Source organism: Anomaloglossus baeobatrachus, chromosome 1 (genome assembly GCF_048569485.1).
Source record: "Anomaloglossus baeobatrachus isolate aAnoBae1 chromosome 1, aAnoBae1.hap1, whole genome shotgun sequence".
NCBI lineage: Eukaryota > Metazoa > Chordata > Amphibia > Anura > Aromobatidae > Anomaloglossus > Anomaloglossus baeobatrachus.
The window spans coordinates 114,388,055-114,413,160 of record NC_134353.1 but is presented as its reverse complement, the minus strand read 5'-3'; the positions used below and the strand labels follow the sequence as shown (position 1 = coordinate 114,413,160).

Below are 25,106 nucleotides of genomic sequence, written 5' to 3'. Positions count from 1 at the left end.
CAGAGGCTGCGGAGATCAGGGGGGGGAGCAGAGGCTGCGGAGATCAGGGGGGGGAGCAGAGGCTGCGGAGATCAGGGGGGGGAGCAGAGGCTGCGGAGATCAGGGGGGGGAGCAGAGGCTGCGGAGATCAGGGGGGGGGAGCAGAGGCTGCGGAGGAGATCAGGGGGGAGCAGAGGCTACAGAGATCAGTGGGGGGGGGGGGGGTTGGAGCAGAGTATGGGGAGCGGAGGCTGCAGATATCAGGGGGGAGCAGAGTGTGGGGAGCGGAGGCTGCAGATATCAGGGGGGAGCAGAGTGTGGGGAGCGGAGGCTGCAGAGATCAGGGGGGAGCAGAGTGTGGGGAGCCGAGGAGGCAGAGCAGAGGCCACAGAGAGGAGAGTGTGGGGAGCTGAGGCCTCGGACATCGTGTGGTTGTCCCTTGTTCTCCCCTCATCTGCAGTGATTCGCTCACACTGCACTCGGTCCGGGAGCTGACACTCCAGCAGCCGCTGTGCTGAGCTCGGCCTCTGTGTGAGTGCAGTGGAGGTGGGACCTGACATATTCCACATCCGGAGTAAGATCCGCCGCTCCTATAGACCCTCCCCCTCCACACCCGGTAATTCATCCCCCACCTCCGCTCGCCCACTACACACCCTCCGGGCGGCGGCACACGCACTCCCCTCCCCTGTGGGTGGACCTGCTGCCGGGTATATGGACTTACAGCCTGATCCCACCCGGCCGTGGGTGAGACTGACACAGTACTGGACTCCTTTCTGCTCTCTTCAGGTAAGAGAGGTCATACTGGGAGCAGATGTGCTGTTATACCGGGGGAAAAGTGTGCAGTTATACTGGGGGAGAAATCTAGTGTGGTTTATGCTATGGATAGGTGTGCTGTTATACTGGGGGAAGAAATTTAGGGTGATTATGCTATGGATAGATTTGCTGTTATACTGGGGGAAAGTCTGTGGTTATATAGGGAGTAGATGTGCAGTTATACTGGGAGAAAAGTGCTGTTATACCTGGGGCAGTTCTGCGTGCCGTTGTGCCGGAGGCAGTTCTGCGTGCCGTTGTGCCGTCGGGGTCTGGTCTGCGTGCCGTTGTGCCGTCGGGGTCTGGTCTGCGTGCCGTTGTGCCGTCGGGGTCTGGTCTGCGTGCCGTTGTGCCGTCGGGGTCTGGTCTGCGTGCCGTTGTGCCGTCGGGGTCTGGTCTGCGTGCCGTTGTGCCGTCGGGGTCTGGTCTGCGTGCCGTTGTGCCGTCGGGGTCTGGTCTGCGTGCCGTTGTGCCGTCGGGGTCTGGTCTGCGTGCCGTTGTGCCGTCGGGGTCTGGTCTGCGTGCCGTTGTGCCGTCGGGGTCTGGTCTGCGTGCCGTTGTGCCGTCGGGGTCTGGTCTGCGTGCCGTTGTGCCGTCGGGGTCTGGTCTGCGTGCCGTTGTGCCGTCGGGGTCTGGTCTGCGTGCCGTTGTGCCGTCGGGGTCTGGTCTGCGTGCCGTTGTGCCGTCGGGGTCTGGTCTGCGTGCCGTTGTGCCGTCGGGGTCTGGTCTGCGTGCCGTTGTGCCGTCGGGGTCAGGTGTGCGTGCCGTTGTGCCGTCGGGGTCTGGTCTGCGTGCCGTTGTGCCGTCGGGGTCTGGTCTGCGTGCCGTTGTGCCGTCGGGGTCTGGTGTGCGTGCCGTTGTGCCGTCGGGGTCAGGTGTGCGTGCCGTTGTGCCGTCGGGGTCAGGTGTGCGTGCCGTTGTGCCGTCGGGGTCAGGTGTGCGTGCCGTTGTGCCGCCGGGGTCTGGTCTGCGTGCCGTTGTGCTGTGCCGGGGTCTGGTCTGCGTGCCGTTGTGCCGGAGTCAGGTCTGCGTGCCGTTGTGCTGTGCCGGGGGCAGGTGTGCGTGCCGTTGTGCTGTGCCGGGGACCCTTACTGTACTCGCTGCTCTGTATATACTGTATACTAGGTACACGCTGATGAGAGGACACTACATGGTGTATGGAATATATTGCAGTCGTGACCAACATTTTTGAGACTGACTCAATTTTTTTCCAGTTTTCTTCAGTATTTTTCTTTTTTTTTCTTGTAGTCGGATATTTCTGTGGTTACTGAAGAGCAGTTATCAGCATTTAAGCTGCATCACGTTTATATAAAGACTCCATATTTACAGATTTGACCCCTATTTTCTAGATTTCTGCCCTTCGCCCCAGACAGCTGGGTATCCACTTCTGGGCCAAATCCTGACTGGTGACCGCACGTTCTCGTTTAATCGGTGCTTGGAATTTGTCCTGATTTTTGTTTTTTGTTGTCCTCTTGCTTTTTGACCACTGACCACAAGTTATCGATGTAAATGAGATCTGGGGAGTTTCCTGGCCATGGGACCAACCGAAATGTCAGTGTTCTATTCCTGAGCCACTTCATTGTCACTTTTGCCTCCTGCCATGGTCTCCATTGTGCTGAAAGAAGCATTGGTCATCCCAAATTGCCCCTGGATCATTGGGAGATGTTTTTCCTGGAGGATGTTTAGATCCCATTCTTTATTCATGGTCCTGTTCTTAGATGAAAAATTGTGAGTGATTCCCCCCCCCCCCCTCCATGGATGAAAACCCCCACAATGAATGGTCTCAGGAGGCTTTACTCTTGGCAGACACAGGACTTGTGGTAGCCCTCACCCCTTTTTGTTTATTTTTTTTTTTACTACGGTCAATTCTTCCAAGTGTCCCAAACACTGGAAGGGGCTTCATCAGAGAAAATCACGTTATCCCAGTCCTCTGAAGGCCGATGCCTGCATAACTATAAGTTCTCTGACTGGGACATCTGAAAAATGTCTGCCACTAGTAAAGCCTCAGAGTCCATTCATGTGTGGGGGCTTTTCATCCACGGAGGGAGATTACTCACAAGATGGCCTAAGACCACGGTCATGAATAAAGAATGGGATCTAAATATCCTCCAAGAACAACTTCTCCAAGTGATCTAGGAGAAACTTTTTTGATGAATAATGCTTTTTTCCAGCACGATGGAGACCATGGAACGAGGCAAAATAACTAGGTGGCTCAGGGAACAAAACATGACATTTTGGATCCACGGTCAGAAAAGTCCCCAGATCCCACAGAAATCCCATTGAAAACCTGTAGGCCATCCTCAAAAAGAGGGAGAACAAACAAAAATGCAGAAATTGCAATGAACTCCCAAGCATTGATTAAAAATGTTCTGTCATCAGTCAGGATATGACCCAGAAGCTAATGACCAGCATAAGAGGGTGAAGGGTGAGCACCAGGGCTGGAACGATCGCAGTCACAAGGATCGTGACCGGGCCCAGGGGTGCAGGGGGCCTGCCAGCCCCAACCCCTGCTTTAGCTGAGTGTGCGGCCTCAGACTCACATCCAGCTGAAATGTATCGCGGTGCACAGACCTGTTGGTCCCTGCACTGTATTATATGCTGCCAGCCAAACAGAAGTCTGCAGCTTTCAGTAATGAAAGCTGCGGGCCGGCTAAAGAGGGCAACGTGGGAGCTAGGGAGGCTGAGCACAGTATATACCATAAGGGGCCCAAGACAAGAACATATATGCCAGGAGGGGGACAGAATATGCCAGGAGGGGGACAGAATATGCCAGGAGGGGGACAGAATATGCCAGGAGGGGGACAGAATATGCCAGGAGGGGGACAGAATATACCAGGAGGGGGACAGAATATACCAGGAGGGGCCCAGGAGAGGAACATATTAACCAGGATGAGTGACAGTATACACCAGTAGGGGGGGACAAGGAGCCCAGGAAGCGGTACATTAGAACAAGATGGGGGTCATTTACCTGGATGGGGGACATATTTACTAGGAAGGAGGCCAGAATAAGGTACATTAGAACATGATTGGGGGACATTACTACATGGGGGGGGGAGATCAACCCGTATGTCTTTATAGGATTTAGAATGCTAAATATATACATACATCTGACCAACATGCGAGGAGGGGGGCATTGAACTCTAGTTACGCCACTGGTTAGCTTTGTAAATATTGAGTATTTACATAAATTTGATGCCTTTGTAAATAAAGGTGTAAAATAATTCTGATATTCTTATAATTGCACCTCACTAAACTTTGAAAGTCAAAATTTGTGTCGTCTCAAAACGTTTGGCCCCAAGTGTTGATCAGCAAAGCTGAGGGGACACTAGCTGGTATATAATATATACTGCCTACTAATAGACTGCTCACCATGTAGGATTTATGTATTGGAGATACTGCATTGTATCCCTCTCACTCTCAGTGTGGGTTAGGTATGATCTGATGCACGGAGGTTCTCGTATTTGCGGCTCCATCTGTTAGTTATTATTCTACCTCAGGACGTCTCTTCCTGGAATTCTGGAGGTTTCTTTAAGTGGATCCACATTTGCAGATCACTTTCACACTGGACCCCCATAATCCACAGGAAATGGGGCCATAGAGGGTCCTTAGAGGGTTCGTTACTGTATGTAACCTGATCTGTAGGTTTCTCCAAATGTGACACTCCATGGACGTGATACACGAGTGTGAGTGACTCAGGGCCGACAGGAAAAAATCAGACTAGTACAAATCGTGCTTTGCTGTTCTTATTTATTATTCTTGCACCATCAATTCCATGGCGCTTTACATGTGAAAAGGGGTATACATAGCCAAGTACAATAATCATGAACAATACAGGGCACAGACTGGTACAGGAGGAGAGGACCCTGCCCACGAGGGCTCAGTTTATAGGGGATGGGTGAGGATACATGAGTTGAGGGGGTAGAGATGGTCGTGTGGTGCTATAGCGGACTGAGGGTTGTAGGCTTGGTGGAAGAGGTGGGTCTTCAGGTTCCTTTTGAAGGTTTCCATGGTAGGTGAGAGTCTGCTATATTGAGGCAGAGCGTTCCAGAGTATGGGGGAGGCACAGAAGAAATCGAAGAGGGCAGGAAAGAAGAGGAAGAAATCTAAGAGGGCATGTATGTTGTATAGGTAGGTATCGTGAGACCAGGTCACAGATGTATGGAAGAGGGATGGCTTTGTATGTCATGGTTAGTGTTTTGAAATTGAGTCTTTGGGCAATAGGAAGCCAGCGAAGGGATTGGCGGAGAGGAAAGGAAGGGGGCGGGGGAGACAAGTGGATTAGTCATGCAACAGAGTTTAGGATAGATTGTTGGGAGGCCACAGAGCAGAAGGTTGCACTAGTCAAGGTGGGAAATCTATAGGGCAAGCACTAGTGTTTTTGCCAATTCTTAGTCAAGGAACCATTTTTGACTTTGAGTTGGCAGGAGGCGAAGAGGGCATGGATTTGTGGCTTGAAGGAGAGAGCAGCATTGAGGGTTACCCCAGTCATCGAGCGCACAGGATTGGGGAAAGTGAGAAGCCATTGACTTTCACGGATAGGACAGGTGGAGTGGTGGAGTGAGGTGGGGGAAAGATGTTTGATTCTGTTTTATCCATATTCAGTTTTAGGAATTGAGCAGAAAAGAAGGATGAAATGGCAGACAGACATTGTGGGATTGTGGCCAGAGAGGTAGATCTGCGTATCATCTGCATAAAAGCTGTGGGACTCTATGAGCTTTCCTAGGCCGAATGTGTAGATGGAGAAGAGGAGAGGTCCAAGAACTGAACCTTGGGGGACGCTGACAGATAGGGGGTGGTGTGAGAGGAGGCACATTGTTATGACCCTGCTGTCCACGATCCCCACTGACCTCAGACCATAAATTCCCAGGTACAATGCGAGGCGGGCGAGCTGGTTTTCCATACTATACGTATTGGCCATGTTCATGTGTCATTGCCCTTTAGGGTCACCACAGAATATGGCTGGGATATTGGAAAATCACATTCTCCAAATAATTATTTTTTATACTGATTGTGTAAAATCACACAGCAAGTCTCATTTATTACTTGTGTTATCGGAAAGCGCATTGTAGCCACTGATGTGCACTGCTGTGACTTGTAGTACTACAGATTGCAGCGTGACCTCACATAAATGTATCATTTTCCTACATATTTGCAGGAATTCTCTCCATACGGAGTGATGATTAGGCTGGACGAGGCCCCACCGCCCCAGTGAATGCCCCCTATTCAGTGAGTGGATGAAAGGCTCCATTTACTACCTGCAGACGAGGCCGCCCGCACGTCGTGGCTTCCCCCACCTTAGTAGTGGAGATATTCAATGCTAGTTACTGTATATAGAATACAAGCGTGGGACTTCTATTACTTTGTAACACTTTCTTATTTGGTCCTTTTATAATTTTGTTCAGCCAGTCTGAGCTAGATCTGCTCCTGGGAAAGCTGGGTGACATCTGGCATGGCCTCCATTAGAGGCTTCACCAGTGTCGTCCACCCTCCATAATGCCCCATTAAGATGACTGTTCACGCGTGTTCTTCGTAGATACACGCACCCATTATAGTCTATGGCGCTGTTCACATGTGCGTTTCTTGCAAATTAATCTCGCCCAATGAGAAAACCAGAACCAAACCTCGTATGCTATTCGTGTGCTGCCGGTTTTGGGCTCGTACAGATGAGCGTATAATGAGTATGTAATGTATCACAGCCCTGGCATGAGATCCCTGCAGAGCAGCCTTGGGATTACTCTACAGCCGGAGATCCCCAGGGTCCTCGTCCTCCTCCTCCTCCTCCTCCTCCTCCTCCTCGTGACGTAGATTTCCTTCTAAGCCCACACAGTGATGGCGTATGACGTATGCACCAGCCATGGGGTGAGGGCCCCATTACTAATGTCCAGGGGCTGTGAACATTGCAGGATCTGCAGTACAGGGGGCCTCTTTCCCTCTTTAGGGGTATACTTTTCATGTAGGATTGCATTTATAATATGACTAGAAGGTGGCCCGATTCTACGCATCGGGTATTCTAGAATTTACGTATTGTGTAGTTCATGTATGATTTTTGTTATATATATGTGCGGTATGTGCGTATATTTGTGTGTGCAGCGTTGTCTGTGTGTGGGTGTCTGTGTAGGGCAGTTGTTTGTGGTTTCCAGTGTGTGTGTGTGGTGTGTTGTGCAGTGCGCGCGCGCGCGCGTGTGTGTGTGTGTTGGGGGGAGGTGTGCACTCTCCATCGTGCTCCATCCCCTATGCTGCGCACCCCTCATCGTGCTACATCTCCCATCCTGCGCACTCCCAAACGTGCTCCATCCGCCATGCTGCGCACTCCCAAACGTGCTCCATCCGCCATGCTGCGCACTCCCCATCGTGCTCCATTCCCCATGCTGCGCACTCCCCATCGTGCTCCATCCGCCACGCTGCGCACTCCCCATCGTGCTCCATCTCCCATGCTGCGCACTCCTAAACGTGCTCCATCCGCCATGCTGCGCACTCCCAAATGTGCTCCATCCACCATGCTGCGCACTCCCAAACGTGCTCCATCCGCCATACTCCACACTCCCCATCGTGCTCCATGCCCCATGCAGCGCACTCCCCATCGTGCTCTATCCCCTATGCTGCGCACCCCCCATCGTGCTCCATCATCTATGCTGCGCACTCCCAAACGTGCTCCATCCGCCATGCCGCGCACTCCCAAACGTGCTCCATCCGCCATGCTGCGCACTCCTAAACGTGCTCCATCCGCCATGCTGGGCACTCCTCATCGTGCTCCATCCCCCATGCAGTGCACTCCCTATCGTGCTCCATCCCCTATGCTGCGCACCCCCCATCGTGCTCCATCTCCCATGCTGCGCACTCTCAAACGTGCTCCATCCGCCATGCTGCGCACTCCCAAACGTGGTCCATCCGCCATGCTGCGCACTCCCAAACATGCTCCATCCGCCATACTCCGCACTCGCCATCGTGCTGCATCCGCCATGCTGCGCACTCCCAAACGTGCTCCATCCGCCATGCTGCGCACTCCCAAACGTGCTCCATCCGCCATGCTGCGCACTGCCAAACGTGCTCCATCCGCCATGCTGCGCACTGCCAAACGTGCTCCATCCGCCATGCTGCGCACTGCCAAACGTGCTCCATCCGCCATGCTGCGCATTACCAAACGTGCTCCATCCGCCATGCTGCGCCAGCATCAGCCTCTCTACCCGCATCATCAGCCTCTCTGCCCGCAGCATCAGCCTCTCTCCTCCCAGCATCAGCGTCTCTGTCCCTAGCATCAGGCTCTCTCCTTCCAGCCTCCCTCAGCATCAGCCTCCCTTTCCCAGCCTTCCCAAGGATCAGCCTCTCTCCTCCCAGCCTCCTTCCTCCCAGCCTCCCTCTCCCAGCCTCCCTCAGCATCAGCCTTCCTGTCCCAGTCTCTCCCAGCATCAGCCTCCCCAAGCATCAGCCTCCACCAGCATCAGCCTCTGTTCTTCCAGCCTCCTCCAGCATCAGCTTCCCTAAGCATCAGCCTCCCTCGTCCCAGCCTCCCTCAGCATCAGCCTCTCTCCTTCCAGCCTCCCTCAGCATCAGCCTCCTCTCCCCAGCCTTCCCTAGGATCAGCCTCTCTCCTCCCAGCCTCCTTCTTCCCAGCTTTCCCATCCCAGCCTCCTTCAGCATCAGCATTTCCCTCTTCCCCATGATCAGCCTCTCTGCTCCCAGCCTCCTCCAGCACGCCCTGCTCCTCTGCCGACACTCACACACCCGATCGCATGCACTCACACACACACCCGATGGCATCCACTCACACACACACCCGATGGCATCCACTCACACACACACCCGATCGCATCCACTCACACACACACCCGATCGCATCCACTCACACACACACCCGATCGCATCCACTCACACACACACCCGATCGCATCCACTCACACACACACCCGATCGCATCCACTCACACACACCCGATCGCATCCACTCACACACACTCGATCGCATCCACTCACACACACAGACACTGACGATATCGCACTTACGCGCTCATACTCACAACATCCGGGGATATCACATGCTTCTGGCCATGTGATCCTCCGTCAGGTCCTGGAAGATCACAACAGCACATTTTCGCCGCCGAGAAGCAAGCGATATCCCAGGATGTCGTGAGTATGTGGATGCGATGTGAGGTGTGTGTGAGGTGTGTATGAGAGTGAGTGTGAGTGTGATCTGATGTGTGTGTATGTTTGTGTGTGTGCGTGTGGACCTTCCGGCGCAGCAGGACCTTGATGGGCTTGTAACCATGGTTACCTTGCTCGCATGGTTACCAACGTATCCACACCACTCCCACCACTGCCGTGGGAGCGGGGGCCGGGGGAGGGGGAGGGAGTACAGTACTCACCTCCGTGACAGCGCTTGTAACCATGCGAGTATCCACACCACCCCTTTGGGAGCGGGGGCCGGGGGGGGGGGGGGGGGTTGGGGGGGGATAGGGAGTACCGTACTCACCTCCGTGACAGCCGTGTCAGTTAGAGAAATGCGCGGGGAGAGGGAGGGGGTGGGGCCAGAGCTAACGTGCATTGCGTGAGGGGGGCGGGGCGTGGCGTGGCTGAATTGCCAATGCCTGCAGGGTGCCGGGGCGAGAGGCCAATCTGTGGGTGGGGCGGAGCCTGGGCGAGCGGCTGGCCAATCCGTGTGGGGGCGCAGCCTGGGTGAGCGGCCAATCCGTGTGGGGGGGCGGGGCCATGGCGAGCCCAGCGGCCAATCAGCTTTGTGTCACCGTAAGGACACAATTTTGGAGCATGACAGACAGACAGACAGACAGATAGACAGACAGACAGACAGACAGACAGAATAAGGCAATTATATATATAGATTATTGGTAATGTAAGACCACCACAAACAAGCTGAAGCTATGGAGATTTACAGGTCTGGAGGGTACAAGATTAAGCTCTCCAGTGTAAATTGTATTTCTTTGTTATGTAAGGTGAGTGGTGTTTGTCTTGGGGGGGTAGTCGTTGTCCCACTATGTAAATACAGATATTCAGAGCGGGGAGACAGCCACAGATAAGGCTACATTCACATATCTGTGTGATCTGTCCTTTTGTGGTCTTTGTTCATTTTTTTTTTTTATGGACAACACACCATGGCCTCCTTCACATGTCAGTGATTCCGGTACGTGTGATGTCCGTTTTCATACGTACAGGAGACACGGACATACGCAGACCCATTAAAATCAATGCGTCTGCGAACACATCACTGTTTTCACAAGGACCATGTATCCATATGGAGCACACACCTGTCCGTGTGTTCCACATGGAGACTGTCCGTTTTTCTCGTGCAGCATTGATATCACACGGACCACACACTGATGTGATCCATGTGACATCAGTATGACATGTACAGGAGAAAATACGTGTCCTTGAAATAAAATTATTTTCTATACTCTCCTGTCTTCAGTGCTGCTGTCACTTGCTTCCGGGCCCGCTCATTATGCTCCTGAATATTCACTGCACCGCAGACCCGGAAGCAGCAGCAGCGGAGACAGCAGCGCCTGGGACAGGTAAGTATAGAAACTCATGCTGTCCGTGTGCTATTCGGATGTCACATGGATAGCACAGGGACAGCACATGTGTGCCAAAATCACAGCACTTAAATGGGCCATACACAGCTTCAACACAGCCGTGCAAAACACAAACATTTTTCCACTGTGTAGTGGGCCTAATCTGAGGGCATCATGAGGTAGAGGATGAGTCACTGATTTCTGGGATGTGTCACTTATTAGGCTGTGTTGTGTTATATTTTTTTTTTTAATACAATGAGTGTCACTTCCCAGACAATGTTCCCCACCCACTTGGAGACCTTATTGAACCATAACCCCAGCAGTTCACTGTCAATGTACAGTGTACATGGAGAGCTGTGCTGTGGGCAGAGTTACCTTTCTGAGCTCTGCTACATCTAAAAACCGATTGTGCCAGAACTGCTGCAGCTACTAATGTAAGTGACACATCATTGGATTCAGGATCTCGCTTCCTACATGGTGCTGCTCTCAGATGGCATAGCACAAAACCTGCTGACAGATTCCCTTAAAAATCGGATCCATGTGCCCTGTCCGTGGAACTCAGAGCATTTTTTTTCACTCCCATCCGTTTTGCATATTGGACTTGGTCATTAAAGTCTATGGGGGTCCGTATAAAAGGGATGACATACTGTGCACTTCCATCCGAGTTTCATTTGTTTTTAACTGATATATTAAGAGTCAATGGGTAAAAACTTTCAAACAGTTTAGAACAAATGCAGCCATGACAGCTGAGAAAACACACCTGGTCTGCTTCAGTCAGGGTAACAGAAGGGCGAGTCTGGCCTTAGGCCTCAGTCACACCTCAGTGTTTAGGCCTCAGTCACACCTCAGTGTTTAGGCCTCAGTCACACCTCAGTGTTTCATCCGTGTTTGTATGCCAAAGCCAGGAGTGAAACTTGGAGAGGAACTATCATTGAAAGATTGACCCCTGTGCTGTGTTTTGGAGACACTCCTGGTTATGGCCTAAAAATACTGATGTGTGAATGAGGCCTTACAGTGATATCGGCCATTAGCACTAGTTGTATTTGCCTCCGTTGCTTCCCATGTGGTGAATGTCCTTCACTGTCCCCGGGGGGGTTTATCGATTGGGTTTCCTCCTGTCTAGAGTGACTGAGAGCTTCGACATGGGGTAACACAATGGTGGCCACATTTAGAAACCTTGAAGACAATTTTTTCACTGATCGCTTAAGGCACTTTTGCCCAAAGTCACTTTATAATTTCTGAGGTTCTGACCTCTTTTCCGCTGTTTGCCGTCATACATTTATCCTGGGCAATGGTGGTCCCTGTCACCCTGATGTGCAGGAAACTAAAACATGTCCATTCAGTGGAATAGATATGTGGCCAGAAGTCGGACTCCTGCAGATCTTGTACTGATGATATATCTTGGTCCGATTTCACATCTGTGACATTGTACCTCTGTCGTTGTATGGTCCACGCTGGGGTGAAATCCCATCAATGACGACACCTGCAAGGAGTTTGTATGTCCTCCCCGTGTTTTGTGTGGGTTTCCTCCCACACTTCAGAGACATACTGATAGAGAATTTAGATTGTGAGTCCCAATGGGGACAGTGATTTGAAGTGGTGAGGAATTAATAGTGCTATATAAGTGAGCCAACGTGCTCCACATGACTTCCACAGTCATACCCTATATCACCGCCCCATAGATATGACGTCCCCATATTGCCTTCCTAGTTGGTCACAGCTGACGCATTTATTTATAATAAGTATGATTTATTTAATATAATTTGGTTAATGATTTATTTTTCAGGATCACAATGTTTCAGATTAAGAAGATCTGCTGCATCGGTGCCGGATATGTTGGTGGTCCAACCTGCAGCGTCATCGCTCACATGTGCCCCGACATCAGGGTAACTGTGGTGGATGTAAACGAGGCGCGGATTAATGCCTGGAATTCAAACACCCTCCCTATTTATGAGGTAAGGACCCTTCTGTTTGTGTGGATTTGTCCTAAGAGCTCACCCTTGGATCCGCCATCCACAGAAGAGCTCACCCTTGGATCCGCCATCCACAGAAGAGCTCACCCTTGGATCCGCCATCCACAGAAGCGCTCACCCTTGGATCCGCCATCCACAGAAGCGCTCACCCTTGGATCCGCCATCCACAGAAGCGCTCACCCTTGGATCCGCCATCCACAGAAGCGCTCACCCTTGGATCCGCCATCCACAGAAGCGCTCACCCTTGGATCCGCCATCCACAGAAGCGCTCACCCTTGGATCCGCCATCCACAGAAGCGCTCACCCTTGGATCCGCCATCCACAGAAGCGCTCACCCTTGGATCCGCCATCCACAGAAGCGCTCACCCTTGGATCCGCCATCCACAGAAGCGCTCACCCTTGGATCCGCCATCCACAGAAGCGCTCACCCTTGGATCCGCCATCCACAGAAGCGCTCACCCTTGGATCCGCCATCCGCAGAAGCGCTCACCCTTGGATCCGCCATCCGCAGAAGCGCTCACCCTTGGATCCGCCATCCGCAGAAGAGCTCACCCATGGATCCGTCATCCGCAGAAGAGCTCACCCATGGATCCGCCATCCGCAAAAGAGCTCACCCATGGATCCGCCATCCGCAGAAGAGCTCACCCTTGGATCCGCCATCCACAGAAGAGCTCACCCATGGATCCGCCATCCACAGAAGAGCTCACCCATGGATCTGTCATCCACCTGTCTCTCTGCTCTGTACATCCCACAGTCTCATACTGTACTTGTGCCTATACATAATGTACAGGCGGGGTGACATTTACACGGGTTGGACTTTAGCACTTCTTCTGCCGTCATATAGTTCTTTTATTGTGTGTGTGAAGAACAAATCCATGGCTGAGCTCTGCACAAAAGTGACGCACACGAGTAAAGAAGTAGAATGATACCTTAGTGACCACTTCTCAAACGATTGATTGATGAATGTCATCTGTCTGGGGGGAGTTGGGAGACCCCTTATGCTCTAATGCTATTTTTTTTTTTCTGCTTTACACAAAACATATACAAAGTTGTTTATTAGAAGATTACATAATTTAGGTACATAGTTCTATTTATTACTGCCAGATGTATGGATACCCTTGTCTCAGTGTGTCCAGTGCTGGGACTGCTCTGGCTTCCCTCTGTGCAGTTCTGGTGCTGGCCTCCGGGGGCAGTGTGCGGCACTTCCTGTGCTGAGCTGGCACTCCGCTCACAGCTGGAATCACTCCTAGCACAGTAGTGCTGCAGAAATGGCCTCCTGGTGAGAGAGGCCTGAACATGGGGTTTTATCACCTTCATATCATCACACAATCTTTGCAAGGCTGCACACAAATAAACGAGATGCATGGTCTTGATTTTTACATTACATCTAAAGGCCCCGTCACACTAAGCAACATCGCTGCTGATGGACAATTTTTGTGACGTAACAGCGATGTTGCTAGTGATGTCGCTGTGTGTGACATCCAGCAACAACCCGGCCCCTGCTGTGAGGTCGTTGGTTGTTGCTGAATGTCCTGGGCCATTTTTTAGTTGTTGCTGTCCTGCTGTGAAGCACAGATCGCTGTGTGTGACAGCGAGACAGCAACAACTAAATGTGCAGGCAGCAGGAGCCGGCTTCTGCGGACACTGGTAACCACGGTAAACATCGGGTAACCAAGAAGCCCTGTCCTTGCTTACCCGATATTTACCTTCGTTACCAGCGTCCGCCGCTCTCACTGTCAGCGCCGGCTCCTGCTCCTTGCATGTGTAGCAGAGTACACATCGGGTAATTTAACCCGATTTGTGCTGTAGCTAGGAGAGCAAGGAGCCAGCGCTAAGCAGTATGCGCAGCTCCTGCTTTGTGCACATGTAGCTGCAGCACACATCGGGTAATTAACCCGATGTGTGCTGTAACTAGGAGAGCAGGGAGCCAGCGCTAAGTGGTGTGCGCTGATCCCTGCTCTCTGCACGTGTAGCTGCGTGCACTGGTAACCAAGGTAAATATCGGGTTGGTTACCCGATATTTACCTTAGTTACCAAGCGCAGCATCGCTTCAGTGCGTCGCTGCTGGCTGGGGGCTGGTCACTGGTTGCTGGTGACAGCTCACCAGCAACCCGTGTAGCGATGCTCCAGCGATCCCTGCCAGGTCAGGTTGCTGGTGGGATCGCTGGAGCGTCGCAGTGTGACCTCTCACCAGCAACCTCCTAGCAACTTACCAGCGATCCCTATCAGGTTGTATCGTTGTTGGGATCGCTGGTAAGTTGTTTAGTGTGACGGTACCTTTAGGCTACTTTCACACTTTAGCGACGCAGCAGCGATCCCACCAGCTATCTGACCTGGTCAGGATCGCTGCTGCGTCGCTACATGGTCGCTGGTGAGCTGTCAAACAGGCAGATCTCACCAGTGACCAGCCCCCAGGCAGCAGCGACGTGCAAGCGACGCTGCGCCTGCACGGAGCCGGCGTCTGGAACCTGCGGACACTGGTAACTAAGGTAAACATCGGGTAGGGTTACCCGATGTTTACCTTAGTTACCAGCGCACACCGCTTAGCTTAGCGTGTGCAGGGAGCAGGAGCCGGCACTGGCAGCGTGAGAGCTGCGGAGGCTGGTAACGAAGGTAAATATCGGGTAACCACCTTGGTTACCCGATGTTTACCCTGGTTACAGCTTACCGCAGGCTGTCAGACGCCGGCTCCTGCTCCCTGCACATTCAGGATTGTTGCTCTCTCGCTGTCACACACAGCGATGTGTGCTTATCAGCGGGAGAGCAACAATAAAAAAACGAACCAGGGCTGTGTGTAACGAGCAGCGATCTCACAGCAGGGGCCAGATCCCTGCTCAGTGTCACACACAGCGAGATCGCTAATGAGGTCACTGCTGCGTCATAAAAACCGTGACTCAGCAGCGATCTCGCTGTGTGTGAAGTACCCCTTAGTTGTGCCCCTTCACATACCTATAGCCCAACATCATTATTTCATGTTCCATAGACAAAAGCAGTGCTGTGGAAGTGATGACTGTTTTTTGTCAGTTGTCACATTTCCCTTCAGTGGAGAGAAAATTGCAGCATTTTTGTGTCCGGCTGTGGAAGCCGGAGCTCGGGGCTGGACACGTGAAGCCAGTCTAATCTAATCTATGGTAATTCATTGTCCTGAAATATTGCTAAGATCCCTATGAATTCTCCCTGGATATTAGGCCTGGCTGTGCGGCTCCTCCTGTTTTCAGGCAATGCTTTCTGGACGACGGCGTCCTCTCCTGCTTAGGATCTGGTGGATGCACTTCTATCTGACATAAGATGCCTCCATTGTTTCAGTAATAATAATAATTAATTTAATAATAATTTTATTCATTTATATAGCGCTATTAATTCCACAGCGCTTTACATACATTGGCAACACTGTCCCCATTGGGGCTCACAATCTAAATTCCCTATCTGTATGTCTTTGGAGTGTGGGAGGAAACCGGAGAACCCGAAGGAAACCCACGCAAACACGGGGAGAACATACAAACTCCTTGCAGATGGTGTCCTTGGTGGGATTTGAACCCAGGACCCCAGCGCTGCAAGACTGCAGTACTAACCACTGAGCCACCACAAGACTGCAGTGCTAACCACTGAGCCACCGTGCCGCCCACTCTTTTCTTTGTAATGATCATATATGATATAATTATATATATTTTTATTTTTGTTTTCTACCTACTCTAACAATAATAGATTTTTTTTTTTTTTTTTTTGTGCAGCCTGGACTGAAAGAAGTGGTTGAGTCCTGCCGAGGGAAAAACCTGTTTTACTCCACTGACATTGATGGAGCAATACAAGAGGCTGATCTCGTGTTCATTTCTGTAAGTAATATTTAGTTTTAAAAGATGATCTTTGTTAAATGGGCAAGATGACCTGTATAAACAAAACCAGGAATTTTCAGTTTATTTAAAATCCTCTCCGTTCTCAAGAATGGCATTATTTTTCTATGATTGCTGCTCTGAAGCTGGCGGATCGCTGGATCTATAATGACCCTGCACTCCTCCACTGCTTCACAGGCAAAGCTTGGTTTGCTTTTAGTGTGAGGGAGCATACCATTATAACCAGCAGCACGACCGCGTCGCTGGACCGAACAGTCCACCTTCCATAGTGCATCGATCTTAGACAAGCAGCAGAGAGCGGGGAGGCAGAGGAGCAGTGCTCGCCTGAAGATACACTATGTACTCCTCTTCTAAGTGAAGAAAAACAAAAAGCCAGCACTAAATGTGCATTTTAAAAATTCCAAACTGTACTTATTATAAAAATTTTTGAGATTTTTGGCAAAAAATTGCAATTTCTTGAGCTGCCTCGCCACGTCACGGCAAATCTCATTTGAGGCAGTCCTACACTAAAATATTTTTATAAAATGTGCCATACGGCCTCACATATGAATAATCTTGTAAGTGGCATATATCAATCTACTGTTGAAGGTATATGTCAGTAGTGTTTGATCATTCTGTCCAAAGAGCCTTACATAAGGGTGCCGACACTTGCTTTAAATTTGGTAGAGATCAGTGTCTGGAAGAAGCTGAGGAGTTGTGACAATTGCAGCGGTGGTGTTTAGCTGAACTTTAAGTGTTATTTCTCCTTTTTGTGTCTTATTTTCTCTGTTTGTTTCCTTCCCCTTGTGTTGTAATATTGTATTAGTGAGAATAGTGCTCTCGCTAGCCTTACCAGCCAGGGTGAGTTGAGGGCAAGCAAGAGTCTAGGTACATTATCGGCAAAGGGGGATGGGGGGGGGGGAAGACCTGTATAGGGAGTGCAGGGTTCTCTCTCAGGTAAGTATAGGAGGGGACCCTGATCTCCACTCCCTAGCGCCAGGGCCCATAGTTGTATCGTGTACCCTGTGTATTGCGGCGCTCGCCAGGGGTTTCCTTATACATGGCGGAACCCCAGTCACTGCTTTATGTATCCTGTTTTAGGGTTCTCTAGGTGTAGAGGTTTGGGTAAGGATGGAGAAGCCACACTTATGCTGCTAGCTATAAAGTCATACGTGTGTGTGTGTGTATGTATGTATGTATGTACAGTTAGGTCCAGAAATATTTGGACAGTGACACAATTTTCGCGAGTTGGGCTCTGCATGCCACCACATTGGATTTGAAATGAAACCTCTACAACAGAATTCAAGTGCAGATTGTAACGTTTAATTTGAAGGTTTGAACAAAAATATCTGATAGAAATTGTAGGAATTGTACACATTTCTTTACAAACACTCCACATTTTAGGAGGTCAAAAGTAATTGGACAAATAAACCAAACCCAAACAAAATATTTTTATTTTCAATATTTTGTTGTGAATCCTTTGGAGGCAATCACTGCCTTAAGTCTGAAACCCATGGACATCACCAAACGCTGGGTTTCCTCCTTCTTAATGCTTTGCCAGGCCTTTACAGCCGCAGCCTTCAGGTCTTGCTTGTTTGTGGGTCTTTCCGTCTTAAGTCTGGATTTGAGCAAGTGAAATGCATGCTCAATTGGGTTAAGATCTGGTGATTGACTTGGCCATTGCAGAATGTTCCACTTTTTTGCACTCATGAACTCCTGGGTAGCTTTGGCTGAATGCTTGGGGTCATTGTCCATCTGTACTATGAAGCGCCGTCCGATCAACTTTGCATCATTTGGCTGAATCTGGGCTGAAAGTATATCCCGGTACACTTCAGAATTCATCCGGCTACTCTTGTCTGCTGTTATGTCATCAATAAACACAAGTGACCCAGTGCCATTGAAAGCCATGCATGCCCATGCCATCACGTTGCCTCCACCATGTTTTACAGAGGATGTGGTGTGCCTTGGATCATGTGCCGTTCCCTTTCTTCTCCAAACTTTTTTCTTCCCATCATTCTGGTACAGGTTGATCTTTGTCTCATCTGTCCATAGAATACTTTTCCAGAACTGAGCTGGATTCATGAGGTGTTTTCCAGCAAATTTAACTCTGGCCTGTCTATTTTTGGAATTGATGAATGGTTTGCATCTAGATGTGAACCCTTTGTATTTACTTTCATGGAGTCTTCTCTTTACTGTTGACTTAGAGACAGATACACCTACTTCACTGAGAGTGTTCTGGACTTCAGTTGATGTTGTGAATGGGTTCTTCTTCACCAAAGAAAGTATGCGGCGATCATCCACCACTGTTGTCATCCGTGGACGCCCAGGCCTTTTTGAGTTCCCAAGCTCACCAGTCAATTCCTTTTTTCTCAGAATGTACCCGACTGTTGATTTTGCTACTCCAAGCATGTCTGCTATCTCTCTGATGGATTTTTTCTTTTTTTTCAGCCTCAGGATGTTCTGCTTCACCTCAATTGAGAGTTCCTTAGACCGCATGTTGTCTGGTCACAGCAACAGCTTCCAAATGCAAAACCACACACCTGTAATCAACCCCAGACCTTTTAACTACATTGATTACAGGTTAACGAGGGAGACGCCTTCAGAGTTAATTGCAGCCCTTAGAGTCCCTTGTCCAATTACTTTTGGTCCCTTTAAAAAGAGGAAGCTCTGCATTACAGAGCTATGATTCCTAAACCCTTTCTCCGATTTGGATGTGAAAACTCTCATATTGCAGCTGGAAGTGTGCACTTTCAGCCCATATTATATATATAATTGTATTTCTGAACATGTTTTTGTAAACAGCTAAAATAACAAAACTTGTGTCACTGTCCAAATATTTCTGGACCTAACTGATATATATATATATATATATATATATATATATATATATATATATATCTGCCTTTTCTCATCCAGTTCCAACATTTTTAACATAATCCATATTGCAAAGGATAGTTTGAGGCCTCCAGTCAGGCCAATGGCATAAGGTTTATCCGTGGTGCATGCAGATTATGCGGTTCTCAAAAGATAGGCATTAGAAGGCTCCATGATCGTCTGTCCATGATATACTGGACACATCAGCAGCCATTTGTGCCTATTAATTATTTATTTATTTTATTTTATTTAATTTTTTTTTTTTTCTAGCATTTGATAAAGGCGAGAACTGTCTCTGAGACATCAGTGATCCTTCTGTGTCTCTGATCGCCCTTTAGCTATATCTCCAGACACATTTCAGAGTACATAGTAAGCAGGTTATATAATATGTAAGCAAAAAATGCTGTCAAACGTGTTTCCAAGCAATTTGCTGACTCCGCTTTTTTTTTTTTTTTTTTAACACTTCAGCAGAATTAAGTGTTGATACGAACTTTCAAATTTTTTTTTCTTTTTTGTTCTTCTTGGACAGGTTAACACCCCAACAAAAACATACGGTATGGGAAAAGGCCGAGCTGCAGATCTCAAGTACATTGAAGCTTGTGCCCGAAGAATCGTGCAGAACTCAAACGGGTACAAAATAGTGACGGAAAAGAGCACGGTGCCAGTGAGAGCTGCCGAGAGCATTCGCCGGATCTTTGATGCCAACACAAAACCCAATCTCAACCTCCAGGTAATTTCAATCAGTTCATAAAGAGGGTTTTTGAAAAACTTTGCAAGATTCTAGAATATCACTTGTTCTCGTTCCTCGCCAAGTCAGGCACATAGAGGAGTTCTCAGCAAGGACCAATATTTAATTCGGGAATGAAAGGGAGACCAATTACTGCTGAACCCTTATAACTGGGGATTATGTCCGGGAAAAACAAATATTTGATTTGCGGACTTCAACGAAATGGCGCCCAGAGTCTGCGTGCATGCAGATTGAGCTCTTGGCTCAATGACAAGCCAAGATCTCATTTGCACATGCGCCACCTCCAGGCGCCATTTTCCTTAAGTCCGCTGCTGGGAGATCAATGGGTTGGATGCGGCGCATGCACAGATGAGATCTTGAGCTGAGAACTCTATCTTCACACGTGCTGACTCTGAGTGCCATTAATTGAAGCCGGCACCATCGATAGAGCATCTCATCCACCGCACAGCCCTGCCCCACACCGCCATGCTCCGCACAGCCCCCACCGCAGCCAGCACAGTGCCCATTCTCCACCTCCCGGTAAGCTACATTCGCATTATAAGACACACCCCTCATTTTCCTCCTAAATTTTTGGGAGGAAAAGTGCATCTTATAATCCAAAAAATACGTCGTTACCGTTAATTCAAATGGTGGCGAGTCGACCTTTTTAATATCACTTGTACTGAAGGTTTGATCTTCTTTCCTCCAAGGTGTTGTCTAACCCGGAGTTTCTAGCGGAAGGAACGGCCATCAAGGATCTTAAAAATCCTGATCGTGTCCTGATTGGAGGAGATGAAACCCCAGAAGGGCAGAGAGCGGTGCGCGCCCTGTGTGCTGTATATGAACACTGGGTCCCTGCAGGGAAGATCATCACCACCAACACTTGGTCCTCTGAGCTTTCTAAACTGGTGAGGACTCATATTTTCCTGGTGTTCCCACAGGGGCATGAGGATTTGGTGACTTTCATGGTATTTATGTTCTTATGTTGTTTCTACCTTCTTTTAGGCTGCTAATGCGTTCCTTGCCCAGAGGATCAGCAGTATTAACTCTATCAGTGCCTTGTGTGAGGCGACTGGTGCAGATGTAGAAGAAGTGGCTAGGGCTATTGGGATGGACCAGAGGATTGGAAATAAATTCCTTAAAGCCAGTGTTGGTAAGAACGAGCCTAATAATGTGTATGTATCGTATTAGTGGTTCTGCAGAATTGAGGAAGAAGGGAAAGCTTTAGTGATAGAAACCGGACCCAGACTGATGAAATTCAGCCCCGGCATTTCCACATATTGTAATCTATGCCCTGTAGATAGTGGCCGTACAGGTCATCAGCAAACAAAGAATATGGTGTGTGCTGCTGACCCGTACAGCTAACAATGAGTTAGATGAGCCGGTTATTGTGAAGACGCCATCCTGACTATTGTACCATCTAAATAGGTCAGTAATCGCCTGATGTATGAGCAAAAGTCATCAAGTGCCATGATTTATAGCCGGTTTAAAAGTCATTGTTCTTGGTCGCATATTGCTCCAGATAAATAAGGCATGGGCTTGAGAACAAGACATTTTGTGTGCAGAATGATTATATTAGCAATCATTCATTGCATATAGAAGTGTAGTCCTGCTGTGTAAATCGGTCAGAAAGGTCTGTCCAATAACTTGTATATAGTTGATTGTGTGATTGATTTTTTATTTTTTTTTTTATTTTTACATGTCATAACAATGCTGTGAGTCTGCAGCATGCACAGTTCTGCTCTTCCCCTGTGGCTGCAGCCTGCCCAGCTCTGCCCTCCTCCTGAGACTGCAGCCTGCACAGCTCTGCCCTCCTCCTGAGACTGCAGCCTGCACAGCTCTGCCCTCCTCCTGAGGCTGCAGCCTGCCCAGCTCTGCCCTCCTCCTGAGACTGCAGCCTGCCCAGCTCTGCCCTCCTCCTGAGACTGCAGCCTGCCCAGCTCTGCCCTCCTCCTGAGACTGCAGCCTGCACAGCTCTGCCCTCCTCCTGAGGCTGCAGCCTGCACAGCTCTGCCCTCCTCCTGAGGCTGCAGCCTGCACAGCTCTGCCCTCCTCCTGAGGCTGCAGCCTGCACAGCTCTGCCCTCCTCCTGAGGCTGCAGCCTGCCCAGCTCTGCCCTCCTCCTGAGACTGCAGCCTGCCCAGCTCTGCCCTCCTCCTGAGACTGCAGCCTGCCCAGCTCTGCCCTCCTCCTGAGACTGCAGCCTGCTCAGCTCTGCCCTCCTCCTGAGACTGCAGCCTGCTCAGCTCTGCCCTCCTCCTGAGACTGCAGCCTGCTCAGCTCTGCCCTCCTCCTGAGACTGCAGCCTGCTCAGCTCTGCCCTCCTCCTGAGACTGCAGCCTGCTCAGCTCTGCCCTCCTCCTGAGGCTGCAGCCTGCTCAGCTCTGCCCTCCTCCTGAGGCTGCAGCCTGCTCAGCTCTGCCCTCCTCCTGAGGCTGCAGCCTTCTCAGCTCTGCCCTCCTCCTGAGGCTGCAGCCTTCTCAGCTCTGCCCTCCTCCTGAGGCTGCAGCCTTCTCAGCTCTGCCCTCCTCCTGAGGCTGCAGCCTTCTCAGCTCTGCCCTCCTCCTGAGGCTGCAGCCTTCTCAGCTCTGCCCTCCTCCTGAGGCTGCAGCCTTCTCAGCTCTGCCCTCCTCCTGAGGCTGCAGCCTTCTCAGCTCTGCCCTCCTCCTGAGGCTGCAGCCTTCTCAGCTCTGCCCTCCTCCTGAGACGGCAGCCTGCACAGCTCTGCCCTCCTCCTGAGACTGCAGCATGCACAGCTCTGCCCTCCTCCTGAGACGGCAGCCTGCACAGCTCTGCCCTCCTGAGACTGCAGCATGCACAGCTCTGCCCTCCTCCTGAGACGGCAGCCTGCCCAGCTCTGCCCTCCTCCTGAGACGGCAGCCTGCTCAGCTCTGCCCTCCTCCTGAGACGGCAGCCTGCTCAGCTCTGCCCTCCTCCTGAGACTGCAGCATGCACAGCTCTGCTCTTCTCCTGAGACTGCAGCATGCACAGCTCTGCTCTCCTCCTGAGACTGCAGCATGCACAGCTCTGCTCTCCTCCTGAGACTGCAGCATGCTCAGCTCTGCTCTCCTCCTGAGACTGCAGCATGCTCAGCTCTGCTCTCCTCCTGAGACTGCAGCATGCACAGCTCTGCTCTCCTCCTGAGACTGCAGCATGCACAGCTCTGCCCTCCTCCTGAGGCTGCAGCCTGCCCAGCTCTGCCCTCCTCCTGAGGCTGCAGCATGCACAGCTCTGCCCTCCTCCTGAGACGGCAGCCTGCACAGCTCTGCCCTCCTCCTGAGACTGCAGCCTGCACAGCTCTGCCCTCCTCCTGAGACGGCAGCCTGCCCAGCTCTGCCCTCCTCCTGAGACTGCAGCCTGCTCAGCTCTGCCCTCCTCCTGAGACGGCAGCCTGCTCAGCTCTGCTCTCCTCCTGAGACGGCAGCCTGCTCAGCTCTGCTCTCCTCCTGAGACTGCAGCATGCTCAGCTCTGCTCTCCTCCTGAGGCTGCAGCCTGCCCAGCTCTGCTCTCCTCCTGAGGCTGCAGCCTGCCCAGCTCTGCCCTCCTCCTGAGGCTGCAGCCTGCCCAGCTCTGCCCTCCTCCTGAGGCTGCAGCCTGCCCAGCTCTGCCCTCCTCCTGAGGCTGCAGCCTGCCCAGCTCTGCCCTCCTCCTGAGGCTGCAGCCTGCCCAGCTCTGCCCTCCTCCTGAGGCTGCAGCCTGCCCAGCTCTGCCCTCCTCCTGAGGCTGCAGCCTGCCCAGCTCTGCCCTCCTCCTGAGGCTGCAGCCTGCCCAGCTCTGCCCTCCTCCTGAGACTGCAGCATGCACAGCTCTGCCCTCCTCCTGAGACTGCAGCATGCACAGCTCTGCCCTCCTCCTGAGACTGCAGCCTGCTCAGCTCTGCCCTCCTCCTGAGACGGCAGCCTGCTCAGCTCTGCCCTCCTCCTGAGACTGCAGCATGCACAGCTCTGCTCTCCTCCTGAGACTGCAGCATGCACAGCTCTGCCCTCCTCCTGAGGCTGCAGCCTGCCCAGCTCTGCCCTCCTCCTGAGGCTGCAGCCTGCACAGCTCTGCCCTCCTCCTGAGACTGCAGCCTGCACAGCTCTGCCCTCCTCCTGAGACTGCAGCCTGCACAGCTCTGCCCTCCTCCTGAGACTGCAGCCTGCACAGCTCTGCCCTCCTCCTGAGACTGCAGCCTGCCCAGCTCTGCCCTCCTCCTGAGACTGCAGCATGCACAGCTCTGCCCTCCTCCTGAGACTGCAGCCTGCCCAGCTCTGCCCTCCTCCTGAGACGGCAGCCTGCCCAGCTCTGCCCTCCTCCTGAGACTGCAGCATGCACAGCTCTGCCCTCCTCCTGAGACTGCAGCATGCACAGCTCTGCCCTCCTCCTGAGACTGCAGCCTGCCCAGCTCTGCCCTCCTCCTGAGACTGCAGCCTGCACAGCTCTGCCCTCCTCCTGAGACTGCAGCATGCACAGCTCTGCCCTCCTCTTTGCACTTGTAATGACAATAAAGTATCACTCAAACTTCCGTTTTCCACATACATGTTCTATCCATGGGTTTTCATAATTTAATTTAAGATCCATTTTAATGTGTGTGTGTGGTTGTGTTTTTTTTTTTTTTTTGCAAACTATGCAAAAAAAAAAAAATCCTCAAGACATCAGTGTGACAGATGAAAGTCACCTATACAAGCCTATGGATCTGTGAAAATCAGACTGCACCCTGATAGCTCAGTGTATAGTCTGTGTGATGTGAGTGAATAACATTGTAATGTACAAGAGAAACTTTGTGATCTACTTATGTTTTACATACATGAAATCACTGGTGGTGAAGATTACTGCACTGGTCTCTGCCACTTTTTGTCCAGCCTTTTTTTGATTCTGATTGAACATTCCTGCAGCCAATTCCACACTCCCTCAAAACTTGTGGCATTGTACTGTGTGATTTAAAACTGCACATTTTAGAGTGGCCTCTTATTGTAGCCAGCCAAAGGCACACCTGTGCAATAATCATGCAGTCTAATCAGCATCTTGATATGCCACACCTGTGAGGTGGATGGATTATCTTGGCAAAAGTAAAGTTCTCAATACAATGAACAATCTTGTCAGTGTAATTGACGGTTTCTTGTAGTATCTTCTCTGCATATAATCTTATTTTTTTTATTTATTTTTTTTCCTAGGTTTTGGTGGTAGCTGCTTCCAGAAAGATGTACTAAATTTAGTTTATTTGTGTGAAGTTCTAAATTTACATGAAGTCGCAAAATACTGGCAACAGGTACGTATCTCTCCTGGTTTAACGCCAGTGAGTTATATGTTCACTATTTTCTTGAGTTGGTGACAGATGAGATCCTGGTAATGCCGCGCAGTGCAGGGTACAGCCTGGCTATGTTTGGAATATCTGCCCTCTGCTGCCATATTG

At 50.8% G+C, this 25,106-nt stretch overlaps 1 protein-coding gene across 1 annotated transcript in view; it reads left to right on the top strand.

Annotated features, from left to right (window-relative positions):
* The first annotated feature begins 404 nt into the window (after nt 1–404).
* The window catches only part of UGDH (UDP-glucose 6-dehydrogenase), a 37,146-nt gene continuing 12,444 nt past the window's right edge, over nt 405–25,106 (top strand). Inside the window, exons 1-7 of the mRNA XM_075346971.1 lie at nt 405–765; nt 12,096–12,264; nt 16,014–16,115; nt 19,516–19,716; nt 20,424–20,621; nt 20,719–20,866; nt 24,868–24,962. Of these exons, the coding sequence (XP_075203086.1) occupies nt 12,103–12,264; nt 16,014–16,115; nt 19,516–19,716; nt 20,424–20,621; nt 20,719–20,866; nt 24,868–24,962 (906 nt within the window). The 5' untranslated portion in view covers nt 405–765; nt 12,096–12,102. The remainder of the gene's footprint in view (nt 766–12,095; nt 12,265–16,013; nt 16,116–19,515; nt 19,717–20,423; nt 20,622–20,718; nt 20,867–24,867; nt 24,963–25,106) is intronic.